At 36.0% G+C, this 18,961-nt stretch overlaps 1 protein-coding gene across 1 annotated transcript; it reads right to left on the reverse strand.

The window, feature by feature from the left end:
- Positions 1-1,318: 1,318 nt before the first annotated feature.
- On the reverse strand, positions 1,319-18,745 carry LOC127839781 (dopamine beta-hydroxylase-like). The gene is made up of 12 exons (XM_052368166.1): positions 18,638-18,745; positions 16,155-16,301; positions 12,122-12,295; positions 8,788-8,871; positions 8,257-8,436; positions 7,774-7,876; positions 7,174-7,340; positions 6,548-6,730; positions 6,322-6,381; positions 5,472-5,599; positions 2,700-2,853; positions 1,319-1,482 (listed from the first exon to the last, which is right to left on the reverse strand). Exons 1-12 carry the CDS (start codon positions 18,743-18,745, stop codon positions 1,393-1,395), a joined length of 1,578 nt encoding a protein of 525 aa, XP_052224126.1. The 3' UTR covers positions 1,319-1,392.
- Positions 18,746-18,961: the final 216 nt, after the last annotated feature.

Raw genomic sequence — 18,961 nt, forward strand, 5'->3', positions numbered from 1 at the left:
CTTAACTTGGGATTGTATTTTTGGCGTGTTAGTTCAAAGTCAAAGTTACTTACTTAAAAATAATAAATGGCATACTCTCAACCTGAATTTAGATGGAGTTATTAAACTGAAGTTTTCTAGATAAGTATATTTCACTTGGAATGCATTTGGGATGAGTTGGATAAAGGTCAAGGTCAGTGTTACTTAAAAAAGAAAAAGTGTTTTTCGCTCGAGAGCTTGGTTTGGATGTAGGAGTTGAGCTAAAGCTTTGTTTGTACGTAGCTTGACTACAGACCTAGTTTGGGATTGCACCAATTATTTAAATTAATAAATCCAACGTTGAAATCCTGTTTTTATAGACTTGCGATGTTTCTTGTATACACTTTAAAAAAAAGCTGCAGTCATCTGCAATACAAAGATAAACCAATATACCAATATGGCCAAGTTTACAAGTATAGGTTCTCAAATTGTACATTACCCTACTTTAAATGTAAGATAATTAAAACGTGTGTAAATGGGTCATTCCATAACTAGTGACCTGTTACTTCAAGCAGTTTAACTGTCCAAAGTAGAAGGTGCGGGATGAATTTATACGACGATCTATGACTTATCCATATCAGATTTTGCAATGAATTATTAATTGTCTATAGATTATTGTAATGCTAGTTTGACGATGTTGTTCATTTTAAGTCGGTTTTATTTATGATTGTAATGCAATATGTGATCGGAATAAAATCATGACACTAATTCATATACCTGATTGTAGTGCTATGTTTCAGGGATGTATAGATCTAATGTCGCCAGGCCCCTCAGCTACGAACATTTAGAACATTCAGACTTAACCTCCCACTAATGTTTGTGTCTCAAACTTTAGATTTTACTCAACTGAGACTAAGAATCTTCTCAAGTTTGATCATAGTTAAGTTCAACTTTGAGACTGAAATAATATGATTGTAAATGACATAGCCGACCTTACTTTATTCAGTGAAATTGCATAAATAAGGAGGCAATTATGTCTGGATAGCAACTACAAACATTCTGAAGTTTAAACTTAGTCTAAGTATTTATTAAATTGTCTAATCTCAAATATGACAAGAATTCTGATCAATAGTTTCAGTTAAGACTGAGCTCGAGATTTATCTAGATATAAGATCAGAAAGACATTTAGCGTCACATACACATTAGCTGACACATCGTGTATGAAAATGACCATGTGCATGTTTAAATAACACACAACCAACTGACTGCATGAAAAGCTAAGCTTTGTGATTGTTAAGGACGAACGTACATATAAGACTGTGTCAAAGTTGTGGTTAAAACGCAAATAATAAAACTAGTGTTTAATGATAGAAATGTGTTTATTGCTTCTGGTCATGTCCATTTCATAGAGGAGCTGATATTGTTTGTTATTTTTCAAATCGAGTCCCTAGCGCCACAGACCCGAGTCGGCGGCTCTAATGGCAGCGTTATGATAGGTTTCGTCGAATGCTCCCAAGCTCTTCCCTGCAACAAAAAAAACAAGAGCGAAGATATTCTTTAGGTACTTCATATATGATATGTACCCAGTTAACATCAGAAAGAAGTTGAGTTCAACGTAAATAATGTCAACTTACACAAATATTACAAATTAAATATTAACGTCAGGACTTCTTGTGAACAAAATAACGTGGTATCATTTTGAAAAGTTGCAGGTGTTATAATGCTCAACAAGAGAAACATATAAGTGTTTCTTATTACCAAATTTATTTGTAACTAGATATATTTCGCTGAAATATTTGGCTTTTTGACGATTCCTTAACAATGCATTTTAAATGCACACACCATTCGGCCTTGTCTATGTAAGTACCGACGTGACTTGATTAAACTTCATTGGAAACTTTATTACAACCAAAGGTGTACACTGAACCATATTTATTCCGCTCGAATGATCAGTAGAACTGGGACCTGAAGTATTTACAATTGAATTTAGTCTTCTGTGATACAACACAGGTGGAAGTAACGTACCCTGGTTAGTATATGGGCCCAGGAGCCCAATATATTCAAATAAATATATAAAATCATGTTTGATGAGAGAAAAACTGACAAAGAGCCATGAAAAAATCCCCACCCTCTGATATTGGAATCATAACAAGGTCATTATCTAGAATTTATCATAGACCTGTCTTCGCGGGCCGCAAAAATATCTTTAATCCAAAGCATCCCTTGGTTCTCTTATGGGCAATTGGACAACCTTTAAAAAAATTACTTCAAAGAGATCTGTCCAGCCGTTTACTCACAGTCGGCCGATAACCAAGCAATATTTCGAGCCTGTTTGTCCATAAGATTAAATCTAGAACAAACTCTCAAACAACATTTTTGAGTTTTCTCCCCTTAATCGATATCTCGCGTCCTATTCTTTTAAACAATCAGTCGTGTCACACAATGCATGCATATGCAACCACTTACCCCTTTTAACTACTTCCAATACAATCAGAATGAGTAAGTATTTTACATTTATTTACATCGTAGTTGTTGTTGATTGGATGATTCTGTGCCTGGCTCTGTCAGTGTAATTCACTGCTAAGCCGGGTTCAAGAGCACGTGATTCTAGCAGCGGAAATGAATGGCGACTTTCGTTTTCAAGTAAATCAAAAAGGGTTAAACAGTTGTTGCAAAGAAAATATAAACTTTTGGAATTAGTTTGTGTGTTATCAAATCACATTTACAAAACGGCAATTTACAGGAAATCTGGACCCGTCAGACTTGTTACACTGCATGGAGATAGGGGATGTGCGGTAAAGCGTCTTCAAGAGTAGAGACGTGAGCGGCGTCCAGCGGATAGACTGGTAGTTTGCCCGGTCCCCGGCTTTCGGGTTTGTGGGGTCAAGGTCCCATCTGGAAAACATGCGCTGATGCAAACAATGACATAATAGTATAAACTAGTATTCTTTTGATTCTTTTATACAGGCATACTGTACTAATTAGAACATTTCATTTGATGTTAATTTGTAAAGTATATGTCACTCCATATATTAATCAATGGTATGTAATATATAAATATTACATGTCTGACATTGTATTTTATAATGTGAAGGAATGTGAGGGTAATTTAAAAAATAAGAGAATTGTAAGTGACAAAATCGAACAGAAAAATATAGCCAAAGAAATTGGAGCTGTTTTGTGTGATACTGATATCATATCAGTTAATCGGCACGGTAAGAAAGATGTCATTAAGAAAGTTCAAGGTGAAGAAGTGAAAGTACTTAGAGTTTTGTTGCTACTTTATCGGAAAGTGCAAAAGCCAATATGATGAAAAATGCATATAAACTCCTATTTTCAGAGGACGATTATTTGAAAAAGATTGGAATGGAGCATGATATGAACAAAGAGGAAATATTGAAAGATGCTCAACTAAGGAAAGAGGCAAAAACAAAGACAGATGGCGATGAACATTTTCAATATCTGGTCAGAGGTCCAGTATGGGACAGGAAGATGACAAAGGTCCGGAAAGGAAAGAAAACAGGCGAAGGCGTGGAAAAGGGTCATCTTCACCCAGGATAGATAATGAAAGCAAGTACCAGAAAAATACTAAACAAATGTACATACCAGAACTGTAAATATGTTGGAAAAGTTTATTGTTTCGTGTACAAATGTTGATATTTTATCAAATGAAAAGTTAACTGAACTGAAAATGAAATTGGAAGATTGTGAGATTTAACCTGCTATCAGGAGGTAAGACCAAAAAACTTTAGATTTGAGAGAAACTTAGCAGAATATAGTTGACTACGAACTTTTGAGTGTAAACTTAAACAAAGTTGATCCAGGAAGAGGCTCTCTTTTATATATACATTGTAGTGTGAAATTCTCTCCAATTTCTTTTGAAACAAACTTTTGCGAGTACTTATGTGTTGAAGTTGAACTTTCAAAGAGGGATACATTATTATTTACTTCTCTATACAGGAGTCCAAGCTTAAGTGATGAAAACAATCGCAGTCTAAATGGTTTATTTAAAATTATATCAGGTAAAAACAGCCATTTTCTTACTGTGGGCGACTTTAATTACCCTGGTATAAACTGGGAAATCCACAAAAGTGTAAAATGATGGCAATAGGTAACAAGAAAGAAAGTGTGAAATATGACTATACTTTAGCTGAAGAATTTGAACCAATGGAGAAAAATCAAAATCTGAAAAGGACATTGGAGTTATCATAGACAACAAGCTGAACTTTGAAGAGCATATTTTAGAAACGTCAATAAAGCAAACTCAGTGCTGGGCGTTATACGAAGGTCTTTTGAACACATAGACAGTGACACCTTTGTAATGCTATATAAAAGTTTAGTCAGGCCTCACATTGAATATGCGAATCAAGTATGGGCACCATATAAACGAAAACATATCGATATGCTTGAAAATGTGCAGAAACATGCTATGAAGCTTGTGCCATGATTTAAAGACATGCCGTATGAGGAAAGACTGAGAACTCTAAGATTGCCAACAAAAACCTACAGACGCATACTTGGAAATATGATTGAAGCATCCAATATTCTGAAATACGATTATAACACAGAAGAACTTTTCAGCAAAAGAAGTGATATTACATCAGACAGAACAAGAGGACATGAACAAATGTTATTTAAGAAAAGGGCACGATTAAATATATAAAGCACTCCTCTAGTTTTAGAACAGTTGACATTTGGCATAGTTTACCACCTAGTATAGTTAATGCGCAATCAGTAAGAGCTTTTGAAAGTAGACTTGACTGATTCTGGATGATCAAGAGATCAAGTACAATTACAAGTCAACAGTCGTTATGGGGCTGAACATCCATTATATTGACGAAAACGAAGAGCTGGTGTCCCAGGAGTAAATCCCTTCTACCAGAATCTACTATGTAACTATGTTTGTAACTATGTGACAGGTCGACCGACATTTTGTCAACTTGAGGAAATACTGTCAACCGAGGCGTGATTGCTAAGGTAGCGGGCGACAGTATTTTTTGGAGCGGGCGACAATATTTTGTGGACAGTAATTTTTTACCGCTGGGTCTCACAGTATTTCTATGTCACGATGGCCTATGGAAATTTAGCATTGTGAATAAAATCGAGGTATAATAATACTTATTATTATATAAACGATACAAATCAGTACCATGCAGTCCAACAAGCGTTTTGTTTTGATACAAAATTATATCAACATTCGGACAAGGTAGACAATCTGCATATATATATTTATCCACGCACAAACGTTTAATTGCCTACCTAGGCAATTGTGATTTCGTGCGTTATTTCACAGAAAACAGGAATATTGCATCTTCAAATGTTGATTTCTATTATATCATACATAATTATACTTGAACTTACTTGTTACAGATCCAGCAGCGTAGACACCAATTAGAATAATTAGAACCTACCCAATTAAGGAAGATAATTTTAAAAAGTTGCAGCAATAATGACCCGTAGCAGAGAAGACGACCATGTTCAGCTGTATAGCATTATCCGTTTTCAGTACTCACTTGTTGACGAAGGCGAAGAAGTCGTTGAGCGCCCGTGTTTCCACGGAGCTCTTGCAGACCTCCAGGGCCGCCACAGGATAATAGTGCACGTAGTTCACGCACATCTCATCCGTGATAGCGAACCCACCCTACAAATGGAGGTTATTTGCATTGGGAATGTCATATAGGGCCGTACTACAAAAACAACTTACGAATCGGGTGAAAGGCCCTGAAGACATTTCCACATAAATACGTAATGGATAAGCGCTAAATATTGATACGTGTATTTTGCGAAACTCCAAAACCTGAAACGATATCAATTTGCAAAGATTCGCGTGTTATTTCCACGATTATCAATTTACTAGAACTTAAAAATTTCTTATAATGAAGGCATCGAATCTAAATTTAATACTATGCAATGACCGTCGATAAAAAAATAATAATTATCGCACTTACCAACTTTATTGGTCGCTGGTGTCAGACGTTGTTTGCGGAGCAGGGACACTATTGATTGGCTCTTAGATAGTGCAATTAGACTAAACAAGATGTGTTTGTGAAACACTATATCCCCATATATGTGACCTTTGACCTTGAAGGATGACCTTGACCTTGACGTTTCACCACTCCGATATACACATGCTTGCCAAATATGAAGCTGCTATCTTCACTATTGCAAAAGTTATGGCAAATGTTCAAGTTTGACGCAAACAAACAAACACACAAACAGAGCAACAAACCAACAGACAGGACAAAAACAATATGTCACTCTTTAAAGTGGTGGGGGACATAAAAATCAAACAAATTTAACACGTTCATGTGTTCACTACATTGCAACATATTGATCGGTCAATTTCGATTAGAGTAGCCTTACGATGGTAGCGTTGTCTCTGTTGAGAGTTGTATCTTCACACGTCGTGATCAGCGCGTCCCCCTGAAATGTTGAATAACGTATAAGTTTGTGTAAACGGTAATATTGTATACATTGTGAGTAAAAATGAAAATTAATATCGGGAGTTTAAAAGCACAATAATTTTATGTTTATGCCGATAACCATAAATAAAGTTGTATTTAATATACAGGCTATATACACGTCATACCGGAAGTACTCTGACGGGCTTCGGAAGCCTTCGGATCTCTTGGAAGTGCGGGCTGTAGTGGTTGTCACGGTTGAGCTCCGGAAGTTCTTGTCCTAAGCGCACGTGCTTCGTGTAGACGCGGCGTCCCGTCAAATGAGTGTGCAGCTGGGAAGCGTAGATGAAAATGCCAGATTCCGGTAAGCCCTGGTTTATTTAATTAATTTATGATTAATTTAATGTACAATGGCGTTCTTCAAGCGTATTTCGGGGCTTAAAACTAGTGCTTATTATAGGCAATGTGTTTATTATTTGATTTCTGATACTAAACTTCAAGGACAAATCACTTATATTCTACGGTAAATGTTTTTTGTTTATCAGCGAAATTGATTCATTTTGTTGACACTTGAAAGTAAACAGGTTTATTTAAGAATGAATATATACTGTATTTCTTCCAAAGAAAAAGTAAATTTTAATTGAGATTGCACGTTTGATAACAAAAACATTAACACATGCAAGAATGAATATCGTTGTAACAGGTAAATAGTCATTTAACAAATAATAAACAAATGACGTGGAAAGGTTTTAGTTGTATGTTAACCATTTATATAGTTTCCATTAATTTCGATAAATGTACTTTTAATGCTTACTACTTTTGTGCATTCCTCTATGCAGTACCCAGTCAGTTTGAAAAGAGTTTCGTGGGGAGGAATCGCCATTTTATTAGTGTATTCTAACCCCAGCTCCATGATCCCCGCGTCATGTTCACGTAACGTTGGCGTCACAAAGAACCGAATTCCGGAAGAGTCTATTTTTCCTTTAAAAGATAAGTTGATTTTAAGGCATCATAGCCAAAGTACGAACAATTGCGATTTCTGGCAAACTAAAGAATGAAGCAGAAACTGTGACGTTGCGAACGTCTTAAGTAAATGAGATCACTGAGAAGAACCGTGGTTTATTTTATTAAGCTAAGACCTCCAGATATGTACAGCAGTATTAATCTTTAGCAAACAGACATAATAAATGTGTATGCATCCATCATTACAATTAGATATAACGTGAAAAACGCCATCATACAAAACAGTTACATTTACAGTTACACGCAATCGTCAGTTGAAACCATGTACGGTGGCTTGTTACGCTAGAAGAACTTCCAATATTTTCGCAGATGAGATTTCGACACACTAGAGGGTCAAAGGCACCAGTGTGTTAAAAATTAGACCCATATGAACGCTACTGTTCCTATATACCTTTTATAGCTGTCGGATTGTTGTAATGGACCTCGAGCATGACGTAGGGAGAGAAACCCGGTCCTCCCAACGGAAACCCCGCCTCCTCGGGAAGTTCCATGGCCTGGGATAAACCAAAATGTCAAATACGTATACATTATGTGACATATTTTAGATCGTTATTAAGAATAGGGATTGGAAAGTGCACGTCAACATACTGCAAGCCCAGAGTTGTCATACAACAATGTATAATATACTGATTGTCATGGAATTCTAGCCTCCAAAAACAAAAGAGATGTATGCACATGTTAAACATCAAATACGAACGAACATTTACCACGGTTGATTCTTTAGGCCAACGGAGTACCCACGTATGCCCGGTTTAGTGTAAATTAACAAAACTCACATGAACCGTGATTGATAATTGAACCCTCATCAAAAGACATAACACTATGGACGGGCGCCAAGTCTACATACGGTGCCCATCGAGTCCACTTTACTCACCGTCGCGCCCATTGCCCACGCACCAATCACCTTGCGACACGCCTCCAGCTCCTTCGGCTTGCCTTCTGATTGGCCAGGCCCGCTGTAGAACGGGACGATCTGATTGCTAGGCACCTCGCAGTGGAACACTTCCATGTGGTGGACCAGGTTTTCACTGCCCTTCTGTATAACTCCTTCGTACTGGATATAAAAGGGCGGGGCATGAAAATTAAAATAAACATAAAACAATATTTATTACCTCCCAAACGAAGTTGTTGGGGTATCCTGGAATAACCCTGTCAGTTGGTAAGCTGGTCTGTCACACTGCACATGTTGTTCCGTCATGTCCTTTTTTATGAGTTTTAGCCCATAAATAAGAAGTTTTATAGATATGTAGTTTACAGTTGTAGAAGTTCGAGACGATATTTGCGTATATGTCGCGATATTCTTTGAAAAAGGATGTGCGCTTGAACTTTGGCGAACTTTGTTTTTAGATAATTACATTATTGTATACACAATAGATTTTTGGGGATATTCTTTATAATAATTTACCTTAACGATGTGGTGTTTCCGATTCATCACAGGAAGCTGCGCAACATGCCACCAGTAGGTCGTCTGCGTGTCCGGTACCACGACCTAGCAGCACCGTACATTACCGAAGAGTAAGCATGTTCTATCACAACATCGACAATACGTTTTGCATGTCACAATCCTGGAATAACATTTGGGGCATCGAGTCATTTTATGTACGATATTCACTAGGGACCTGCACATAAGTGAGAATTTAGAAACGTACACAAAAATCAGTATACTTGATTAATTTTATATGCTTTTATGAATAAATAGAATAAAGAAATTAGGAATATTAGCACATACATAAGAAAAGTAATGTTAATTGCGAATATAATTAGGGTTAATGTGTGAGACAGACAATACAAAAAAAGTAATATAAATATATATGTAATGTATTTTGCGTATTGGTATGAAATGGTGGTAAATTTGTATATACTTATATCGAAGGTCTTATGTAATTTAGGGATATAATTTAATGTCTTTCTGTCGCGTATAGCGCAGTTAAAATCTAACTATATGTGCGCATTAAATTTCTGTTTTACATGTACCTTATAGTTAAATGGATGCACGAATCTATGATTACTCGGCTACCAGTTGCTAAAAAAAAACGGCCGGTACTTAAAAGTTTAATGGATGCACGAGTCTGCTAGTAATCGGCTATCCGTTACTTAAGGTTACATAGAGAATACTGTCAGTAAGCGTGTTAAGCTTAACTGAAAAGATCCTGCAATTTGCTTGTATGCAAGATGGGCGAATGCTTTTGCATTAAATTAATATGAGCATGGTTGTCAATTCGGCGTGAGGTCATACAACATCCGGGGTTGTAAATCAAAACCTTGGCATTCTCATAACTTAGAGAATAAGACACGAAATTGAGATATATTAATAGGTAGGCATAAAAGTAATGATAATGATTGTATATAAAGATAAAACTGTCTGTCTCACCACAAAGTAAATGCAGTTGACTGAATTTATCAGGTTTTTGAAATCACGATAAGAACCGGCACGTCTGTCACTGTCCAATACCCTAGGGCAATAAAGTAGCGAATACCTGTCAAAATTTACTGGTTGCACGTGCGTAAAATGTCTATACACCGAGAATCACAATCAAGAAATAATTGGACACGAAAGACCAAACGATCAGATAGATAGGGCACGGTCCCGTTTAATTATATCTAATTAATTAATTAACGGCTACATGCTTCAGATTGATATCAGATGACCAATACAGATGGCAATTATAAACAACGTCAATATAGACCAGAATAACACACCACATTAATTACTCAATGCTTAAAAATGTTCGATAAGACATGTCACGGTTGTTGTATGATTTCATGAAAATAGCGGACTACTACCCGTATTTGTCTATCGCATATCATGTTACTTTGCTACAGTTGGGCATGTGTTTTGCACAAGATTGTGCACGTCAGCATTGGGTGCTCTGATGTAATATAGGGTGTATTTACTAACAAGTTCTAGCAAGTTGTCATGACGATATTAAATAATAACGAAAGGGGATATTTATAAATGTTTGCCATGATTTTGAACAACTGATGCTTGTATCACAACAACGCAAAGGAATGATCGAGATTTCAAGACTTCGCCAATGAAGAGCGACATCGCGAAACAACGCCTTTCACAACGAATTGAAGACCATACAATGTGGATAGCATGGGACATCACTGTGTTTTACTCTCAGAGTGAACACATGGTTCTATTGCTTAAAGAAGACCCAACGCCAGAAGATTTCGAAAGACAACAAGTGACACAACAATGGACAAAATACTTATAATGTTAAACACTATAGAATGGGGGCATGTGGTTCATCTATATGACATGCGTTGATAGCGCATCCGAAGTAAACCATACTTTGGCACACTAAGCCACCAAAGGGAAAACACTGCTATAGTTAATACCATGTGAGCATTATGACCAATATATAATCTTAATGTCCAGAGAGAAATGTTGACGCTAAAACCAAATACAACGATGATTGAAACAGAAACGACACTCGATGACGCAATATAAACATCGGAAAGCAGATCTGAATCAACAAACGCATGCCAATCGCCACGGACAATTCTACAATCGGCTTATCTTCATGACGGCGGCAGTGACTTCAAATACACATCGTATTCGCCGCGAGCGACAACTTCGGTACCACATGGACGACACCTGATGTACTGATGGCCAACGATCAACATATGATGTGCTCCACAACAGCTCGATTGACATTTACAATGTATAACAATAACTAATATGATTTATTTCAGCTTGTCAAAAAATATAATCTTATTGTTATCCGCATATTTTCCATCACATGTGTGTTTATATGAATGATGTTTTCATGTACTTCGTAATTCAACAATTTTAAAGATTATTTTAAATCATAAAATAAAAAAAAATCAAATTAAGGGGGGAAGGTTGCGTAACATAATGCACACAAAACGCACATTTTGGGCATTATTTAATTAATATAATAATCGAAATTTGTACCAAATTTCATACAATCTAAAATAGGCAGCCACCTGGATCAACATTTTAATAGCCTCGGGTTATCAAACGTCAATAAATACCGGGCACGAATATTTGCTTACCTTATGTGTCAATCTTCGGTTAATTCCGTATGCATTCGTTATGTGTCCGTTGCATACGTCATATTACGTGACTTAACAAACGGCCAATCAAAATTGCATACGTTAAATCAATTTCTGTTTTTGTTAGTAAATAAACAGTCTTACTTGAGCAGCCGAACATAGAAGGCGCTTTATTGCTTGCTGTGGCGGGGCGACCTGCGGCCGAGCGCCGTATGTTACTGGTAGTTCAGATTATTGTTCGGGCATTGGGAAACGTTGTGGTGTGTTAACAAGCAAAAATGAAATGTAAAGAAATCAGATTTGGACTCTGTCTACGTTTATCATGTGTAGATATCTACGTCACAGCTGCTATTCATTTTAATCCTTTCACTGAGTAAGTTTTCAAAAGGAAACACAAAAGATCGTTCACAGTTTAGTTTTATACGAACCTACATAAACACAATAATTGTGAAGGAACACTTTTTCCAGAAATGCGTTAATTTAAGATTAAAACATTACCAAACCGTGAAAAACTTTCAATCACACACATACAATGACCACATATTCTCTAAATATGTTTTTTTTTCGTAGAAATAAGTAAATATTCCCACTAAAATGTCAGTGTCGCGCGTAAAAGAAAGTAAAGAAAATGGAGGGTTCCAAGAACGGGAAACGAACACAGCAATCACCGAAGCAACAATTTACTGTAGTTATAAAGAAAAAAAACAACGTACCTGTGGTGCTGTTATTTCAAATGACCAGGTGTTTTCTGGCATAACTGCACGCCGAATTTCTGGTTTTAAGAGCTGCACGCGCTGCAGTCCGTGGACGTCTTTTGTGACGTCGATTCTTATAACGTCATTTATACGTCCCTCTCCCATGAGATAGGTGATGTGGGTTGTACCCGTCTATGAAATAAAGTTTCCGAATTGTTTTTTGTAGAACAATGTATCCAATCGATACAAATATATTAATCGATAGTGTCGGTCTATACAAAAGTACAATAATATGGCTGGGTAAAAAATCAAAGCGCTGAAGGCACCGAAGTTGTTCGCTATTGCATAATTTAAGACGCAACTCATTTTTCAAAATTAATCGCAAGTTTGAAATGAACACACACCATTCAAATTTATCGACAGTGTGTCATATTTGAGATTTGTATGCAATTTTTATCATCCTATTTATTATAGAGATAACTTAGAGAAAATAACAACAACATAAACCCTTTTTGGACGTTCTGAAAGCATAGAAAGATATAATTTCATGATGAAAATTCCCTGTACTAAACTTTTGATTTTGACACCATATACAAATTCAAAATATAAAATAAGATAATAGAGGGAAAAAAATAAGTCTGCGAGCAATACTTTTTACTCACTAATTAGGTAATCATAAAGACAGCCCTGTTGACTCGTACTTTGTTGTTTATGCATTACTTGTTACCCTAGCAGTTCATACGGTGTCAACGCTTTTTCGGCATAGCTGTTTTATCCAGCTTTTCACCTTAAATGACTTTCACATAACGCCAGCAGACACACGTGAATAATTTCGAATATTTCATAGGTTGATTCGAGATAATACCTCTGGACTTTGGCTACATCTGCGTGTCTGTGCTCAGCGCAAAGGATGTAGCAGTGTTCAGTATAAGGAATTCCGGACTACTCTCCGTATGTTCAACGACGCAAATTGTGGCCCAGTTACAATTACGTGTTAAAACCCATCTCGTAGAATTTCAGGGCCAGTACTCGTTCCCTAAATCGTCCGAGGAATATTTAATTGACTATCGAAAAAAACACAGTTTTTCTTTCAAGATGAGAAAACAAATATTACCGAAATAAAAATGTGTCACAATAAGAGGAAAATCGTTTAATTATCCAACCACAAAGTCAGCACGTCTGGAAATCGTTCCTGAACGCCTTGATAGGCTTCCCTTATTTACACGTTTGCTATTTTGAATTAAATTTTGTATCGAAAAGCATTGTTTTAAAATGTGCCATTTACAATTCGCGAAAATGGATCTTATTCCATATGCGCCCATCATATATATAGCCCGCTCAGTCTGCGCATCTCTCAGTCTGGTCAGGAGATACATAATGAGACCAAAACACATTGAGTGATGTTAAAGCGAACAGCATCTCCTCAGACCCAAACGCAAAAGACCCATTTTCGCATGACGCGGCTATGAAAATGTGATTTAAATGTGTCGAAAGAAAAATGCGTTTAAAAGTTTTTAAATCAAATATTAACATACGATATATTTCGGTAGTGAAGAAATATACTCATAATAAGGTATGTGAGGACACATATGATGTGCACTCCCGTAGTATATCTTTTATCTACTTACACTTATTAGTGGGTAGACAATGATACCACACATTTCATGCGGTGAATATGCGACTTACAAGTGAAAAACAACCCACACTAGTTAAACTTTTGTTTTCAGTTTATTTATTTAGAAACTCAAATTGCAAACTTTATTTCAAAGCTTAACCTTCTACTTTTGCGTTGTTAGCACCCGTAAATACAAAAGATTGTCGCTATCTGTTGAGAACAAAGAACTTTTCCCAGAAATATCAAATTTAACCCCGCTGTAGAAGCATGAACGAGATTACGAAACAGATCATTTTTGTAATATTTAATTGTTTTTTATATTCGGTTTAAGATATTTTGTTGTTATCTATCGTATCGCTGAAGTTATTGTTGAACTCATGTTAAACGTTTTATAAATTGAGAGTATAAACAAGCGTAACCTTATACTATTGCGTTGTTTTCCCGAATCTATTAATAGCCTCAGATTATGAATGACCTGTACTACGTCATGAAGACGCAGCAGATAGTGGAATATTTTAATCATTCATAAATAATTTCTTCCGCGACACGTATAATACAAACATAGTTTATTGATTCTTTTCTATATAAGCTCCGTTCAAAAGTATTCCATTTAACACGATATTCACATAATGTTTCCACTTGTGAATAAATAAAGTTGGGGAACTCAAGCCTCTTGCATAAATTATACAACTCTTTCTCGCACGGATACGGAAGGTGTGGCGGGTAGTAGGCTTTACGTAGATAAGCCGAACTGACTGGAAATGTTTCGTAACAACATTAGCTGTTCGCTACGCGAACAACTAATAAATATTTTAAAACAGCTGCATATATTATTAACACCTGGTATAAGATATTTATGCAAACATGTAATCGGGCGAAATTGTAAGCTTATTATGATATAAGTTTAGTGCATCAGTATTAAGTAAATGTAAATTGTATATATCTACATGTTGAAAAACTACACCAATCATTACCAGATTTACAGCTCTATCCAGTGGGGCTGTCGACCAGATCAAATTATGTTGCTTTGTTTAGATTTTGTGTCGTTACCAAATCAAATGCCCAATCAATACTTTAAAAATAATGAAAAGAATCCATCTGATCGATTGCTCTCGTATGCGTTGAAATCGTCATTCTCGTATATTGTAATGCGACCATCTCATTAACAAGAGGGTCAAGATGAATCTTAATCGCCCAAATGCATTTCCAGTTTTGGCATGCTTTGAACAATCTTGGTGGAGGACCACAGTCTGATACAACATTAAAAAATGTTAAAGCGGTGTGTATTTTCGTTTTAGGGATGTTATTTCGTTATACAGGTCAACTTGAAATTTTTACCGCAAAGCCACAGAAACAGCTGATTTTGACCCCGAACAACATGATTTAAACAAGCTAAGTAGGAACCACCTAAAAGTGTTACATGCCTTTTATAACACGTATTGACTTAAAGAAAAGATTGTCATAATTATTTTACTTAATAAGTATATGAAACTATGTTAAATTGGGCGTGGCCAGTTTTGACCCCAATGGCACGATTTTATTAAGCTTTGTAGTGGACTACTATCAGACGTCGAATATCAAAATGAAATATATGAGACTCGTGGACTCAAGTCAAGCAAGGAGTGATAATGCTACGTAAATCTATAAACATTATATTACCCCTGTGACGATTTCAGTTTTGTCACATTGAGCCTGATCTATGCTTACTTTGTACAGGCCCATAACGTTATGTGACAAACCAAATATCACAGCTCTCGAAATTTATCCATTGGGGCATGATAAAAAAATGTACAAGACCATTACGTTTTGTTACATAACACTATATAAAACATGTGACTAGCGTGTTGCAGCCTAAATTCCGTTCTCTATTAAGGTCATTTAGCATTTAAAGTTTGGGCGAGATAACCAAGCGGTTAAAAATAAGTAAAAACAATTTGTCCCAAATAATATAATATAATATAATATCTATTAAAAACAGACAAAGAGAAATATTTCTGCCAAAAATAATCACCACCCAAATCATCAATATTAAGATAATTCTGCTGTGATAGTTTGAGCGAAATCCACGCAGTTCTTCAAGAGATTTGAAAACACAAGCCTGAGTCTACCAAATATTATAGTTTGGAAACACAGGCCCCTTTTTCTGCTAAAAATTGTCGCAGCCCAAACTCTTTATCAACGATCATCTACAAATTAAGTCATTAAGTCATTTACTCTAAACGTTTTAGCGAGAGCCACCCAGTATTTAAAGAGAAGTTTAAAACACAAATTGCTAAAACGTTGCAGTCCAACATATTTAATTAAAATCAAACTAGTTTGATTCTTTTTTGTTCACTTTCTGACAAATAACTCATTGATGATTTACCAATATGATATATGATAGCAATGATATGTCGATAACTTACAGTCATAGCATACACAACGACATTTATTTACATCAAACTGGAAGTCGTTCGGGTCACAGGTGTCAAACTTCCGATGGAACAATATTTTCGCCACGCTTCTGCTCGCGTGAGCACGTGTCAGGATGTAGTCCTGTTGGGCATCCACGTGCAGGCGGCCTACTTTGTCTGTGTGGACATCCTGTAGGGCATTTTTGTTTAAAAGTAACATACATTTATTATAAATTTTAATACATAGTTTGACGTAAAATATGTTCGTGGTTAAATGAACACAAATATAAGTACACAGTGCCTACATCCACCATAGTGTTTGTTAATAATAGTCAAACAAGTTGTCAACAAGACTGCTTACAGTTTAACATACAATATGTTAGGTGCAAAGTGTACCTGGTGTCATGATGTCGGTCCATTTTGACAATGGGCATTTACAAAAAGAGCGATACTAAGTTCTAAATAGTGTAAATAAATAGGCAGAGATGGCATTATATTGCTTTAGATTGCTCATCTGTGTAATGTGGCGTTGCAAGTTTCGAACCCCTTTGTCATGACTTGAATAATCTTTGCTGATGGCCACTTACAATCTGATGTTGCATACTAAACATCAATGATGGGTGCTTTGTGGTTCAAGAGAAGTTTGTTTTAAAGTTATTATGCTATATAATTTAATATGCAATTAAATAATATCCACACACTCCCAGGCAAGGTCGATTCTGACCCAAATTGCATTTTTGATCAAACGTACAAGATAAGTGTATGATGTTATATGCCAACACCTTTTGGCCTTGATAATTCAGCGAAGATGAAACAGACAATTATGAGACATGGGGCGTTGTTTGTTTTTACCCAAGGGACATGGTTCGAACAAACATAGAAAGGTCCACTGAACAATGTTGCACACCAAATATAAATCTCTTAACCGTGCGTGTGAGTTTTTGTAAACAATTTACAGTATACAATAATGCGACTCGTTGGGTATAGTCAGTCATGGCTTTGATTACAACAAAAGTTATACATGACCACTTTTGAATGTAACCGTACACAATAAAATAAAGGGTGACTTGTGGTTTCAGAAAGAAAGTTTTTAAAGATATGTTCTTTAAAAATAATATAAATAATTTAATATACATTATGGGGCCTCGCACCATTTAAACAAACTAAGCAGAGGATCACTTAACGAGGTTACACTCCAATCATCAAACCTTTGACTTTCATGGTTTTAGAGGAGACGATTTTAAAATGTATTTTCAATACAAGTTTAGATAGATAATGTGATACTTCGGACTTGGTTAAATTTGAACACATTCCAAGGATTGCATAAAATTAAGTAGATGAACTCTTGACGATTTTACACACCTGAACCTTGCTGTTTTAAAGAAGATTTGTGTAAATGTTTTTTACTATATTAGTGTCTAAAAATCATGTGATCTCCTGACCCTAAGGCACAGTTTGAACACACTAAGTAGAGAACCACTTTACGAAAGGACATGCCAAATAGATAACCCATGTCCGTGTTGATTCATTGCAAATGATTGCTATAGTTTTGAGGTTAAAAATATATTTTAGGTGAGGTTAAAGATATACTTTAGGTTTGGTGAACAACCTACGCAGCGGACAGGAACGAATCGAACAACTTTGAAAAAGATTCAACCAGAATCACTCTTGCGAAGCGTTGTTCAAATCTGCCCAGAGGTTTAGAGGTATAAATGTTTATCATTTATTTCGAAAATGTAAACTGTACGGACGATTCACGACGGACTATTTACGACGCACGACAGACGAAAGACGTCCATGAAAGCACACCATGAACACGTTATGCACAGGTGAGCTAAAATGCGTTTGACAGTGCCGCAATCCACCACACCTCTTTAAAATGTTTAAATATGCTTTGCCTTCTTACATTATATAATTGTTCTAATCGAGACTTCAATAAAAAGCAATAGTTTGGTGTTTATACGGACTTTGAATCTCATACAGTACTTCCTAATTTATCGAATATATTTTATTTACAGAACACTGAAACTAGTTCTCTAAGTTTTGGTAACAATTTCAAACTTTCGATTGCCGAGAAATTATTGAATTAATATTAAGCGTGCACTTTTTTTGCTTAATTTCCGTGTTTTCCACTGTAGCACGTAAACATAACATTCATTTAATAGAAAACATTTTATCTGCACATAGCAATATGTGTATTTATATGGTATTTCGGTGAACAATAGTGACTGACACGGTGTGGTAACAACTTTCACAATGATAAGAAGTAGATCTGGATGGGTCTTTTGTTGTTCTTTTTTCACTCAAATTATTTTATGTCTCAATTTTGAAAACCTAAAATATAATGCATATATATATTTGCAGTATTTCAGTAATGGAACATAATTATTGAAACAGTAACCAACTGTTATATTGCAAAAAGGTTAATGACAAAATGTGTATCCGACAAACCTACCCGACTTTTTGGGGCGATTTCGCTGGTATGAAACACCTTTTTGCGTAATGTAATTGGGGAATGTAACGTACCTGAAAATGGTGCACACCGCTAGCATCAATCCAAAACACAACCATGTCGGCGTTGGTAAAATCGCCGTAGTCGGAAAAGCCGATGGCAAACCACTGTGATTGCGACATGTCCGTGCAAACGCGAAAATATATTCGGCTGTCTCTGTAATCCACATTCCAAGAAAAATACATTGTTCTATTATTGTCAAGAAACAAAAAATACGGGAAGCGTTCGCTTCTTTCACATATTGAACACACTAAATTCGGTAATATTATTATTACAATCAATACATCCGTAAATTTCCAGTTAAACCCTTCCATACTTGTATAAACCTTCCCGTTGAA

This window comes from Dreissena polymorpha, chromosome 7, assembly GCF_020536995.1.
Source record: "Dreissena polymorpha isolate Duluth1 chromosome 7, UMN_Dpol_1.0, whole genome shotgun sequence".
Classification (NCBI taxonomy): Eukaryota; Metazoa; Mollusca; class Bivalvia; order Myida; family Dreissenidae; genus Dreissena; species Dreissena polymorpha.

Excerpts from the sequence above, each read along its gene's own strand:
- LOC127839781 (XM_052368166.1), bottom strand. The coding sequence starts at position 18,745 with ATGTCGCAATCACAGTGGTTTGCCATCGGCTTTTCCGACTACGGCGAT. Across the intron at positions 16,302-18,637 it reads GCGGTGTGCACCATTTTCAG|GATGTCCACACAGACAAAGT; the intron begins GTACGTTACATT and ends AATGCCCTACAG. Across the intron at positions 6,382-6,547 it reads AGCCCGTCAGAGTACTTCCG|GGGGACGCGCTGATCACGAC; the intron begins GTATGACGTGTA and ends TCAACATTTCAG.